At 41.1% G+C, this 13,937-nt stretch overlaps 1 protein-coding gene across 1 annotated transcript in view; it reads left to right on the forward strand.

Moving 5' to 3' along the window:
• Positions 1-2,274: 2,274 nt before the first annotated feature.
• Positions 2,275-13,937, forward strand: part of LOC308266893 (uncharacterized protein) — a gene marked incomplete at both ends in the record, with an annotated part of 60,380 nt that continues 48,717 nt past the window's right edge. The window contains one exon of the mRNA XM_080701273.1: positions 2,275-3,223. Coding sequence (XP_080557399.1) covers positions 2,275-3,223 — 949 coding nt within the window. The remainder of the gene's footprint in view (positions 3,224-13,937) is intronic.

Genomic DNA, 13,937 nt, shown 5'->3' on the forward strand with positions numbered 1-13,937 from the left:
AATGTATTAAAATCATCTGGACATCTTATCCTTTCTCTATTGTTTTTCAAATGCATATGATATTTCAATTTTTCTTATTTCCCATGAGTTCCTAAAAGGACTCTGTGTGTTTAGAAGAAGCCTTATTTAAATATTAAAAATTTTAAATTAAGGCAATATTCTTATAAATAAATAACAATATGAATTAGTTAAAGTAATCAGCTAAGAGGTGAGTGAAAGGTATTAAGTAGAAGATGCCTAATTTGTAAAATACTTTAAAAAAAAACATACAGTATAATAATAACTGCTACCTGCTACCATCAGTAAGATAAAGATAGTAATAGAAGGAGGTTGTGGCGTGTGTGAAAACTCTTCTTTCTTGGCTAAATTTAATTTTATAAACATCTAAACATTAGGAATTTGTGCATGAAAATTATGTAAATTAATTTGTATTTTTTATGGAACTTGGTTTTAGGAAATACACCCGAAGAGTTTATAAAAACCATGCATGACTATCTGAGCTATGAGTGAGATGGGCTTTTCTAGAAACACTTGTCTTGTTTCGTCCTGTATGGGGTGAGAGTGTTGAGGCAGTTTCCCTTTCAGCTCAGAGACTCAGGCCCACATCCTATGTATGTACCTTCTCTTGCTCTTGCCTCCTTTATCTCCTAGTTTTTCTTAATTTACACTTTCCAAAAGGAGCAACATTGGCCGGGCGTGGTGGCGCACGCTTGTAATCCCCGCGCTTGGGAGGCGGAGACAGGAGGATCGCGCAGGTTCGAAGCCAGCTGCGTGCGTTGGCTTAAGAGACCCTGTTTCCAAATTTAAAAAGTATAAAAATAGGTCTTGGAGTGTAGCCTGGAGGTAGAAGGGTTTTCAAAAAACCCCAGTGCCACAAAAAACAAAACAAAAACAAAAACAAAAAACAAAATAAGAGCAACATAAATAAAAACCAGGCTTGGAGTAACAAAAGTCAGTTCTGATAAAAATTTAAAAAATGTAACCTGCTTCTGTTTGGTGCTTTAAATTGACATGACAACACATTAGTTTTACTGAAAAAGCACTTTCTGAGAAAAAAAAGAGTAATCAGAAGGACGTTTTCATCTATAAGAATTTGTACCTTATTCTAAGTCTTGGCCATGAAGATGGGCACTTATATGTCTGATTTACTTTAACTCTTGTAGTTTGGATGTTTAAGTGTCCAGATTCTTACTGGTTTTCCTTTAAATTACATCCTCAGAATAGATTCTTTTTTGTGTGTGTGTGCAGTCCTGGGGATTAAACCAGGGGCATTGTACCTCTGAGCTATACCCCCAGCCATATTTTTTATTCTTTATTTTGAAACAGGGTCTCACTGAGTTGCAGAGGGACTCACTAAGTAGCTGAGGCTGTCCACAAACACTGATTCTCCTGTCCTGAAGAAAAGATTCTTAACAGTAGTTGAAAAGAGAAAACTACTAAGAACTGGACATCATCATGATATCTTCTTCCAGCCCAGTAAAGGCTGAGAAACAAACAAACAAAAAAAAACCTGGAAGAAACCAAAGGCTTCTATTAAAAGCTGCCAACTGATTATACCTATTTTTGTGGAGGAAATGTGAGGGGTAATCACATTTACATCTCTATATACCCAAGGTAGAATTTATTACTACAAACACCCACAGGACTGCAGAAGTACTACTACTAATAATATGCAAATATTTCCAAAAATCTATCTACATCTAAGATTAAATGTGAGTCTCTTCTGTAGAGGAAAGCCATCACTAAACAGCGATCACAAAGATTCTAAATAAAATCAGTTTCCAAACTGACACCACAAGATCCTAGATCTTTCCACCATCCCCTGCCTCTTCATAATTATTCCTTTTGTAATTTATTCATTCCTTTCATCCCGATGGGTCTAGGTGACATATTTGAGGTAGTTTTTAAACTTTCCGACCCTGTCTTCTTCATTAGTCATTTTACCTACCAATGCCAATTACTATGCTCTTCTTGTATGGGATGAGGTGAAGTGGTAAAGATGCAGATGTCTTAAAGCTGCACCACATTGCCTCCAGGGTCGGACTGATACCTGAGATGCATCATGTCTTTATTAAGGCACTGGCCCATCTCTCTGACATAGGCCAGATCAAGCATATTGAGAGCAAGCCTGCTATTTTGGCCACATGAATGATCTAAAGACTGACACAGGGGGAGCAGATCATATACAGAATGTTCAAAAGCTACTCTATAATTAACTAATTGCTTCTGTTTTCTCTGACTCTCTCAGTGGCTCAGCAATCTCTGTATTTGTTAATGGAACCAGATAACCAGACATGGGTGAGTGAATTCATTCTGCTTGGTCTGTCCAGTGAGTGGCACACAGAAGTCTCCCTCTTCGCCCTATTCTTGTTCATGTACCTGGTGACAGTGCTTGGGAACTTCCTCATCCTTCTTCTGAACAGATTGGACAGTCGACTGCACACTCCCATGTATTTCTTTCTCTCCAACCTCTCCCTTGTGGACGTGTCTTATGCCACAAGCATCGTCCCCCAGATGTTGGTGCATTTTCTTGCAGAACACAAAGGAATCCCATTTGTGAGCTGTGCAGCACAGTTATTTTTCTCCCTGGGCTTCGGTGGGATTGAGTTTGTTCTGTTAGCGGTGATGGCCTATGACCGCTATGTGGCAGTGTGTGACCCCCTGCGGTACTCTGCCATCATGCACTCAGGTCTGTGCAGGAGGCTGGCCATCACATCCTGGGTCTGTGGCTCCATGAACTCCCTCATACACACTGCCATCACATTTCAGCTGCCCATGTGCACAAACAGGTACATTGATCATATATCCTGTGAAATTCTAGCTGTGGTCAGACTGGCCTGTGTGGACACCTCCTCCAATGAGATTGCCATCATGGTTTCCAGCATCATCTTGCTGATGACACCCTTCTTCCTGGTCCTCTTGTCCTACATCAAGATCATCTCCACCATCCTAAAGATCCAGTCGACAGAGGGAAGGAGGAAAGCCTTCCACACCTGTGCCTCCCACCTCACCGTGGTGGCCCTGTGCTATGGTACCACCATTTTCACCTATATCCAGCCCCGCTCTGGTCCCTCTGTCCTTCAGGAAAAGTTGATCTCTCTCTTCTATGCCACTTTGATGCCCATGTTGAACCCTATGATTTATAGCCTAAGAAATAAGGAGGTGAAGGGGGCCTGGCAGAAACTATTAGGACAATTCTCTGAATTAAAGTCAAAACTGGGAACTCACTGACTGGTGAGCATCATGAAGAAAAGGGCTTGGCCTCTGGGCTCTGCACCCAACCAATGTGACAGGCGTCAGCTGCGTTGCCTGGAAACCAGGAAGGAGATGAGGTAAAGTATGCCAGAATGTGAAGTTGAGTGGCTGAGCTGGATGTGAAATGTGGGAGTATTTTTATATCTTAGCAGCATCTTCAGTGGAGTTAAACATTACTGTCATAGAACTTCCAACACTTACTCTAATCTCTATTCCTGTGGCTTAAAAATAATTGAAATAATATTACTCATTTTTTAAACTTGTCATACTGTTTTTAATCATGAACCTATTCACAGATATTACTTTGAACCACAGGGTACTTATGAAGACACACTTTGAAAAGCCCAGGATGTTTCTAGTGGAAACAAAATGCATTTACAGGTTTGCACACTCACATAATGCACATATTATGTAACCATTTGCAACAGTTTTGTGAATCAGCATTCTGAGGAGAGTTTGCTCTCAAGCTGAATTGAAATGTTTTTCTTCAGAACCTACTAAATGTGGATGCAATGCTGTTTTCTACCAGCTGGAGGTGACAAACGGAGAAACAGCAAAGGAAGATCTTTATTCACCTTAATAGGGACGGAAGCAAAGTTGTTTGTACACAATTAGCAGTCAAGAGAACTATAAATTACAGGTTCTAACTGACACTATTCTAATAGATTGAAAATAATTTTAATCCATATAAAATGATACTTCATATCATTTAACATGTTAAAAATTGCCCAATCTCTAAAAAACCCACAAACATTTCCCTGGATATATAAAAATAGAATAAACACATGATTTGTGAGAATACGTATATTATCAAAGGCATATTTAATGTAAGAAAGGCCAGATTCCTTAGCCAGATGCAATAAAAATATGACAATTAAAATATGGGTTTTGAGGAATTTCAGATTAATCTGCTGTGTTAATGTCCCCCATGTCACCATGATAAGAATTCCTCCCATCCTCTCTCATACACACATAACACAGGCATTAATCTCTGAAAAAAACCCTAAAGAATGTAAAACAAAGAAAAAGGTGAATATGGATAAGGAGTAGCAAAAAGAGAAAAAAGAATAACAACCCTTCTTCTGGCTTTCTTAAGGGAGTCTAATAATTTCCTTACTTGCATTACCTCCTAACTCAGTTCACTTGCAGTTCTTAAATATGTCAACACATTTTCAAAGAAGCTAAGAGTTCAAAGAGAGTGGATGGCTCCTGTAATTTGAAGCCCATTGACATGTGAATTCTATCATATTAGCACAATCCTAATTGTTATCCTTGCAAGACAAGAAAGCATCTCCAAAAGATACCGATGCTAGCTAATTTCTACTGGTGCTAAGTTCTACTGATTTTTTTTTCTGGTGTAAAAACAAATACTATTGATGAACTGTTTAATATATGTCAATGCACACGAGTAGTTGTTGAACACAGGAGTCAATATTGTACAGTCTGAACAAAAACATTCGCACATAGTAGGGACTGCAAATGATAAAACAGATAAAATGCATTATAATATGTGTTAAAATGAAAGTAAGCCTACCTTGGATGAGTGAGGAAGGCTTTTTATGAAAAGAAAGATCTGTGTCCCTTAGGTGAAAACTAGAATTGTGAGACCAAAACTAAACTAGAATTACTGAGTTGAAAAGAAAGCCAAACAAGCTTAATATTTATACAAAGTTGTGGGATGGGAGCAAGCATGCAAATTGAAAGATGCTGAAAACACACTTGAAGACAGAGAAGAGTGAGAAAGGGGAGAAGATAAAGTGAGTGAGAAGACATGGTAAGATCCTGGTGGGCACTGAATGCCGAATTGAATTTTTAAAATTTATTATTATTATTTGAGGGGGCTATGGGCATTGAGTCCAGAGGTATTCCACCTCTAAGCCACACTCCCAGCCCTATTTATTTTCTATCAAGAAACAAAAAATCTCATTAGGTTGATGAGAGTCTTGTCACATTATTGAGGCTGTCCTTGAACTTGTGATCCTCTTGTCTTAACCTCCCAAGTACTGGGATTACAGGCATGTGACATCACACTCAGCTACCAAATTGTCTTTTAATTTTTTTGATAGCAAAGGAGAGCCAGAAAAGATTCCTCAGTAAAAGCATGGCTTAAAATGAGTTCACACTTTTGAAATCTTACAGTGACAAGACAGTTTAGAGGCAAGATATCATGCAAACAGCTGCTTCAGTAAAAATGTTGCAACTTCAGTGGAATCTGAGCCAGAGTAGTGGCAAGAAAAAACAGGAAAAGCCAAGCCAAGTCAGGTTATTTAAGCAGATAAAACACTACATCTCCTAGTTGGAATTACCATCTGGATATCATGCCTCTTCTAAAATGTTACAATTCACTCTGAATATTCTGTAGATTGTTTTCTAAATTGGAAAATTTACCACCCTAAGCACACCCTACATACAATAGCATGAGAAAGAGAAGAAAGAAGAAAACTGGGTAAAAATGCAGATATGTAGACATATCAAAGAAGAAACTATACAAAGATGCTATTATCCAACTGGTCATGTGACCACAGTGTTTGTGACTATTCTCCACCAAACACTGTGTAATCTCTTGCCCTCAAACAAATCTTCAGTTTATTGGGGGGACTTTAATTGAAGGGTTATGCATATCTTCATTCCTCAGGAAGAAGAAATGCTGAGTGTAGGCATTAGATATGGTTAACAGATGGACTAAAATAGTCTCATACTTTATATATTAAATTTCTATTTTTATCTTTTTCTTTTTATGCACATTTTTGGGCCTGCAGTTTCTCAGTAAATTAAATTATCCATAAATTAAATTATTTGAGACTACTGCCACTTCTAATTGTTACCTGCCTGTGGAAGACATTACCAAAGTATTATTGGTGCAGGGAAAACATAAGATGATATATTAAACAACATGGCCATTAAATAGAACATTTCAAGATTTGGATACTGAAAAGTATTTGGAAATAAAAATTTCATTCAGGAATTAATACACATAAACATATCACTGGTGATTATCTTTAAAAGTCATAATACATATAAAAATTATAGTTGGTTGAAATAAAAATTCCAATAAGAGACATATATGCTCTTGTCTCTGACCACTCTGAAAACTCTTTTAAACTATAGTTTTTTTTTCTCTCATTTTCCGTTTCTTTTAAATAGAACTACATTTATTTTTTCATTTAGACTTCCTATACAGTCTGGATTTTTTTTGTATATTCTGGGAGTATAATTTTACATTCTTTGACACTGTATCTCTTGTTAGATCTAGCGACTTGACCAGATTCAAGTTTAGTTGTCTCATTCTTCTTCTCCTCCTCTTCCTCTTCTTCCTCCTCCTCCTCTTCCTCCTCCTTCCTCTTCTTTTGTTTTTGCAGACCTGGAATTGAACCCAGGGGCATTCTACCACTGAGCCACAGCCCAGTCCTTTTTTTATTCTTTATTGTGAAACAGGGTGTCATTCTGAGATGGATGAGTTATTTAAGGCCCAGTGATGGAATGTTATGATTAGATATAGACTGTCCCTTAAAGACCTCATGTATTAAGGTTCAGAGTTGATATAATTAAGTCATGAGGCTTGTAATCTCATTAGTAAACAAATCCAATGTAATAGATTCTAAATTTAAACCATTAAACCAGGTGAGAATTTGGCTTATGGTCTATACCCAGAGTGTTTCTTTGCCTCAAAGAAACCCTAGGTCTGAACATTTTTTCTTTCCTATTCATTCCCTTAGCAGTACATGCTCATCTGTCTCTGGGGAAAGGGTTTGTGGCTCTTTCCTTGTTGCACAGGTTTTACATTATAAGGAAACATTCTTAGCAGAAGGAACATGCCTTTTGTCTGCTCATGGTACCCATTGTGGCCCTGACTCTTATCTGTGCCAAGATGGAGCCTTTCTCTGGTTCTCTACCCATCACTACTCCTATGAGTATCAATCAAAGTCAGAAGAAAATCTTGAGGATAGGTGAATACTCACCTTTTAAAAATTTAATTAGAGACCCCTGGAGAAACCGGAGCCTGGTCGCAAGGCCCTGGGCCCCGGGCGGGGGTCAGACGGGGCACACCGGACCCTCGGAAGAGCTGGGGCCCGGGTTGCAGGAGTCTGGGCCCCGGGTGGGATCGCGCGGAGCACCCAAGACCCCTGGAGAAACCGGGGCCCAGTCGCAAGGCCCTGGGACCCAGGCAGGGGTCAGGCAGGGCACGCCGGACCCTCAGAAGAGCTGAGGCCCGGGTTGCAGGAGTCTGGGCCCCGGGTGGAGTCATGCAGAACATGCTGGACTCCCGGGGAAACCGGGCCCGGGTCACAGTGCTACTGAGTGTCTGATCCCACAGCCTCCTCAAACCACATATACTGTCTTCTCATATTAAAAAAAAAAAAAAAAAAGGAAAAGAAAAAGAAAAAAGAAAAATATCGGAGAGGGGTCAAGAAGGCCGTGGCGGATGCCAGGATACTGGAGATACAGACAAAACTTATCCAAATGAACTGGAACTTTTGGAAAAATTCCCTGTGAAGGAGGACTGCTTCTTCTCTATATTCTTAAGAATCTTGAACATCACCTGTAAGGAGAGAGTTTAGCGGAGACCTAGGAGGAAGGTGGTGTTGGAAGCGATCTCTGCGATGGCGATGGCAGAAATTTGATCGTACCAACCTTATTTTTTGGAGAAATTACACCAAACGTCGAATGCTACAGTTGCGCATGCTTAGGAACACTGGACAACATTCAGAGTGGAAAAAGAGCTTGGGAAAGATTTGAAATGGTGGAGGCAGAGGCAATGGCAGTGGCCAGTACTTAGGGGAGGCAGAGATATGATGCATTACACCTGGAACTTCTGAAGTAACAACCCCAGAGGCAGAATGCGACCACCACCACGCACCCTCAAGAATGTGGGACAAATGGCTGGGCGAAGAGGGTGCTTGGATTGGAGCCTGCCGAGGGGTGAGGCCGGCGATGGAGACAGCAAAGCTGGGATTGGAGCCTGCCATGAGGAAAGGCCAGTGCTGGAGCCTCCGAGGCTGGGATCTGAGCCTGCCGAGGGGTTAGGCTGGTGCCAGGGCCAGCGAGGCTGGGATTGGAGCCTACCGTGAGGCAAGGCCGGTGCTGGGGCCTCCAATCCCAGGATAAGAGCCTGCCAAGGGGTTAGGCCGGTGCCGGGGCCAGTGAGGCTGGGATGGGAGCCTGCTGTGAGGCAAGGCCGGTGCTGGGGCCTCCAAGGCTGGGATAGAAGCCTGCCGAGGGGTTAGGCCAATGCCAGGGCCAGCGAGGCTGGGATCGGAGCCTGCCATGAGGCAAGGCCGGAGCTGGGGCCTCTGAGGCCGTGATCAGAGTCTGCTGAGCAGTTAGGCTGGTGCTGGGGCCAGCGGCTGGCATCGGAGTCTTCCGTGAGGCAAAGCTTCTACTGAGGCCTCCGAGGCCAGGATCAGAGCCTGCCGAGGGGCTAAGCTGGTGCCGGGGCCAGCGAGGCCAGGATCGGAGCCTGCCATGAGGCAAGGCCGCTACTGAGGCCTCTGAGGCCTGGATTGGAACCTGCCGAGGGTTAAGGCCGGTGCCGGGGCCAGTGAGGCCAGGATAAGAGCCTGCCTTGAGGCATGGCCACTACTAAGGCCTCCGAGGCCAGGATCAGAGCCTGCCGAGAGGGTAGGCCAGCGAGTCTGGGAACGGAGCCTGCCGTGAGGCAAGGCTGGTGTTGGGGCCTCCGAGGCCGTGATCAGAGCCTGGCAAGGGGTAGGCTGGTACCGGGGCCAGCGGCTGGCACCAGAGCCTGTCTAGAGGCTTGGCCGCTACTAAGGCCTCCGAGGCCTGGATGGGAGTCTGCCAAGGGGTAGGTCGGTGACGGGGCCAGGGAGACTGGGATCGGAACCTGCCGTGAGGCAAGGCCAGTGCTGGGGCCACCGAGGCTGGGATTGGAGTCAGCTGAGGGGTTAGGCTGGTGTCGGGGCCAGCGAGGCCAGAATTGGGGCCTCTCATGAGGCAAGGCCGCTGCTTGAGCCAGTGAGGTCTGGATTAGTCCACCGTGTAGCCAGGCCACTACTGGGCCGTCAAGAGTGGGATCAGAACTTGCAACACGGCATGCACAGAGAAATATCCCAGAAAATAAAAACCAGATGCTTCCTCTAATCAGCAATAACTAGGAGGAAAGGGGCAACAGGAAGAGGTCGAGCTATAGAAAGGGCCCTATAGTGAAGCAACTAAGGTGACCAATCAGAGGGTATGGAATAGGGGAGGATGGAGCCTCTTTAAAACTCAGGAGGTACATAAACAAATGTATCAAAGTTAATCACCAAACAAGCATGGGATTGAGGGAGGGGTAGGGAATGGGATGGGGAGTGGATGTACCATCAAAATAAATAAATAAATATGTTGACTTAAAAATTTTTATTAATTAATCAGTTTATTTTAGTACTGAGGACTGAATCCAGAGGAGTTCTACCTCTGAGATGCACTTCAAGCTCTTTTTATTAAAAAAAAAAAGGGCTTTGATGAGTTTCTGAGGTTGCTGAGGTTGGCCTCAAACCTGCGATCTTCTTGTCTCAGTCTCTTGGTATTGGGATTATAGACACAAGCCACCATACACAGCTCCAAACACTCCTCTCTTTTCTGCTGGTCCCCGGCACTTTATACTTGTAGTATCCTACACTGATGTTCTTAGTAGCTCCCATGTAGGCTAAGTTTTTTCCTCTGCTCTGCCCCAGGCAATGCAGAGTTTATGTCCCATGTCTCTCTGGAGATACTACTTCTAAGATTTCACCTTCTACCTATTTTCTTTCGAACCTTAGCTCTTTTGTCAGTTTAAGAATAATTATGCTTTTGTAGCTGGGTGTGGTGTTGCACACTTACAATCCCAGCATTTGGGAGGCTAAAAGAGGAGGATTGAGGTTTATGGCCAGCCTCAGCTACTTAGTGAGGTCCTTTGCAACCAAGTGAGACCCTGTTTCAAAGAAGAGAATAAAAAATAGGGCTGGGGGTGTAGATCAGGGGTAGACTGTCCCTGAGTTCCATTTCCATCCCAAGTAAGCAAAGAAAAGAATAATTATGTTTTTGTAAATTATCAAACATTTTCTTGCTTTAGTTAGAAGCAGTGCCCTCTCTAGCATCTTTAAAATGAACTGAAATCCAGAAAAATTAAATTGCTTTTTTCCTTTTGAGCAAACTATTTTTAGAGCAGTTTTACATTTGCAACAAAATTGAATAGAAAATAAAGAAAATTTTCACATATCTTTTCTTATCGCCAGGTACACTCTCCCCAGCAATAAATAGTCATCACCAAACTGATGTGTTTTGCTATTGCTATTTAAGGTCCTTTTTAAAAGACAAAGTATAAATTGGTGGTCTGTACATATTTTCAGGTAAGTACACTATAATAGTAGCAAAGAATGCCTTTAATGGCAAGGAATTATAAATCAAACTACTTCTCTGGAAATACCTCATATATACATATATGTATAATATCAAGGGTGTGAATCAATAGTAGACATCGGTGTGTTTATCTCAAATTGTTCTTGAAGGAATTAATTCAATTTTTAGGTAGACACCTATGAGGTGAACTTCCTGTGTAGAAGTCAAAGCATTTCCTGTTTGGAGAGCAGAAAGAATTGTCATATGGAAGGAGAGCTCATGAGCATAAGAGACATAGACTATGTTTGATTTTGATGCTCTTCATTCAGTTGAGTTCAGGTGTGTTACTAGGATCACTGGAAAAGTTAGGTCAAATATTTGTGAGCTGGGTCATACTAGAATCAAGTGTTGTACTGAAAGGTGAATGTAAGAGTGATCTACAACATGAATTGGTTAAGGAGTTCTCACATTTTACTCTATGAGAAACCCATGAAAAGGTCTTTAGAACACAGTTTTGCTGGACACTATCTGCATAATTTCTATTTCAGGAAGTCAGGGTTGAATGAAGCTTGCAATGCACTGGGTTGCTTAGATCCTAATAACAAAAGGCTAAGATGATTGATGCGATTAATATTAGTAATGGAAAAGAACATTCTACCTGAGAGATGTTTCAAAGCAAGAGTTAAATTATTGAGGTTGAATGAGAAGGAAAAATTTCCCAAGGATTCAATGAGAGTGACAGAGAATGTGGTAGAACTTAGAATCCGGGAGTTCTACCTTTGCTAACTTCAGATGAGTGGAGAAAAACAGCAATAATGTAAACATCTGGATACCATAACTAATGCCCTCACCATGATGGGATTGAACAAGCTTTCTACAGGGAAAATATCCGACCCAGTTTTTCAAATCTATAGCTGTTTCAAAACTGGGAGGAAGAAAGGGAAGAACGTCTACTTTTCCTTTCTGTAGTCCAAAATATTCCAGAAACGTCACCAAAGACATTCATTCTATAACATTTGAATTCCCGGGTAAAATGAGTGAATAAAATAGTTGATAATGACAGATGCTTCATTGTGAGAGTATAGATGATTTGGTGGATAATTAGTGGACATCAGGGAAATAAATGTGTGGGCATGTAGGCTGTGAAATGCACCAATGGGGCTGAGTAGCTGAGACAATGGAGGGGTGTACTGGGCTCCTGGTATCAGGACCCTAGATACTGAATAGCTAGGTAGTGATGCCAAGAGTTCCTGGGCATTTTATTTGGTAGATAAACAAATAATTGGATAAATGTTTCACTTAAGAATGCATAAGGCATAAAATATCCCAGATGATGGTAAGGTGAATCTGTTCATTCAAAATTACATCTAATCTGATAAATATTAAAAAATCAAAGAGGTATGCATTGTTAATATTTTTCATCCTATTTTCCTCATTTGTACATTTTTTTGTCCTAGATCATAAGGCTCTCTTGTTGTTGTTCTTATTAGGACTCTTTAATCTTTTTGAAAAAATGTCATTATTTTGAAACTTTAATAATATCAGGAGACATATACTGGTTATCCATCAACACTTGTAAAGTTCATAGAAGCCCATTATATTCTTTGCACATATCTCAGGGGAATAAAATGTAGCACTCATATCTCCAGAAAAAGGAGGTACAGTAACTTGGGGTGGCAGAATAGGGCTTTTTTTTTTTTACTAACTGTTATGGATAGACTCTCATTTTCTGCTCACCTGAATAAAGACATCGAGGGATAAATTGAGTATAGGATACAGGAGAACACAGTTGGCCTTTGTAATTTTTAAGAATAACCTCAGGCTTCAGCTGAGTTTTGGAAGGCAAAAGCGTGAAGAACCACCTTTCACAGGAAGAGGAATGGCTGCGTGGTAGCCCTGCATCTGAGATCCCATAGTCTGGAAAGCAATGAACACTTATGCAACAGGCTTCTGAAGGGTCCGACAGCTCCAAGTTGCTAGGGCACCATTGCCTCACTTTATTAGTTCCATGAAGGAGCCCATTTGGGAGCACCTGTAAACTTTCTCCCAGGGGACTGGGACACTTAATCTGCAAGGTCCACCACTTTGCTGGAGGAGGGCACACTTTGGAAAACAATCCTAGATGGAAGCAGATATACCCATGATGCCAGGCACTGATTAGTATTTAAGAATTTCTAATAGAGGTGTCAATAGAAGGTGGCTATTAACAATAGTTTATAAAGAGGCATTATTTATTACCATTTGATTTGTTAAGGACTTAGGATTAGCGATATGAACTAAAATGCTGAAATCTTATCACCTAGACATCGCAGCAAATGCATTAAAATAATTCTGCTTTCCAGAGGCTGCAGGCTTAGGTACATTTTTACTGTATCAGTTTGTCAGTTTCAAACTTTAGTACTGGCAGAGAGAAAGATAAAGAGTGAGACAGGGTTTGGAGAAAATTATTATTAATTAAAAATTAGAAATATAATGACTGAATCCTGCATGACTTTTGGGGAAGAAATTTATGAAAGAAACCTAGGTTACTAAAACATTTCATTAGGTATTGATATTAATGAATATATAGTAGGAATATATTACATTTTTTCTGTTTTTTCTTGGTACTGGAGGCTGAGCCCAGGGGCATTCTACGTCCAGGCTACAACCCCAGACCTATTTTATTTCATTTTTTCATTTTGAAGCAGGGCATTCTTAATTTCCTGAGGCTTTCACTAGACTCCTGAGGCTGGTCTTGAATTTTTGATCCTCCCATCACAGACACCCATGTACTGGAATTACAAGCATGTGTCACTATGCCAGGCTGGTATATTACATTTCTAGTAAAGATAAATTGTAGGTCACTTTAAAAGTTTTTTTATCTCATTTTTTTCCTGAGAGTGCTTATAAGAGTAGTTTTAAATTTATTTTTTAATTTTTTTGGTGGTAGTGGGGTTTCTGGAAGTCCTATTCTACCTTCGGGCTACACTCCCAGACCTATTTTATTTTTGGAAACAGGGTCTCTTAAGCCAGCGCGGCTGACTTCGAACCTGCGCGATCCTCCTGTCTCCGCTTCCCAAGCGCAGGGATTACAAGCGTGCGCCACCACGCCCGGCGTAAGAGTAGTTTTAAATTTATATGAATACAAATAATTAGAATGAAAATGGGTTAAATGGATCCCCAAAGCCACTCAGCATTCATAATATGAATTGGAACAAGAATTGAAACAGCCTGACTTGGAGCACGGGAATTATACTTCAAAAAATATCCTTGATATTGGGGGCAAGAGCTAGAAAGAAGGTGAGGATTTACATAGAAAAACTCTCATACAATGTGATCACCCTTTGTGATCACTAAACATGGCTTTCAGTTTTTTTTTTTTTTTT

This window comes from Muscardinus avellanarius (genome assembly GCF_963383645.1).
Source record: "Muscardinus avellanarius genome assembly, chromosome: 9".
In the NCBI taxonomy this organism is placed as follows: domain Eukaryota; kingdom Metazoa; phylum Chordata; class Mammalia; order Rodentia; family Gliridae; genus Muscardinus; species Muscardinus avellanarius.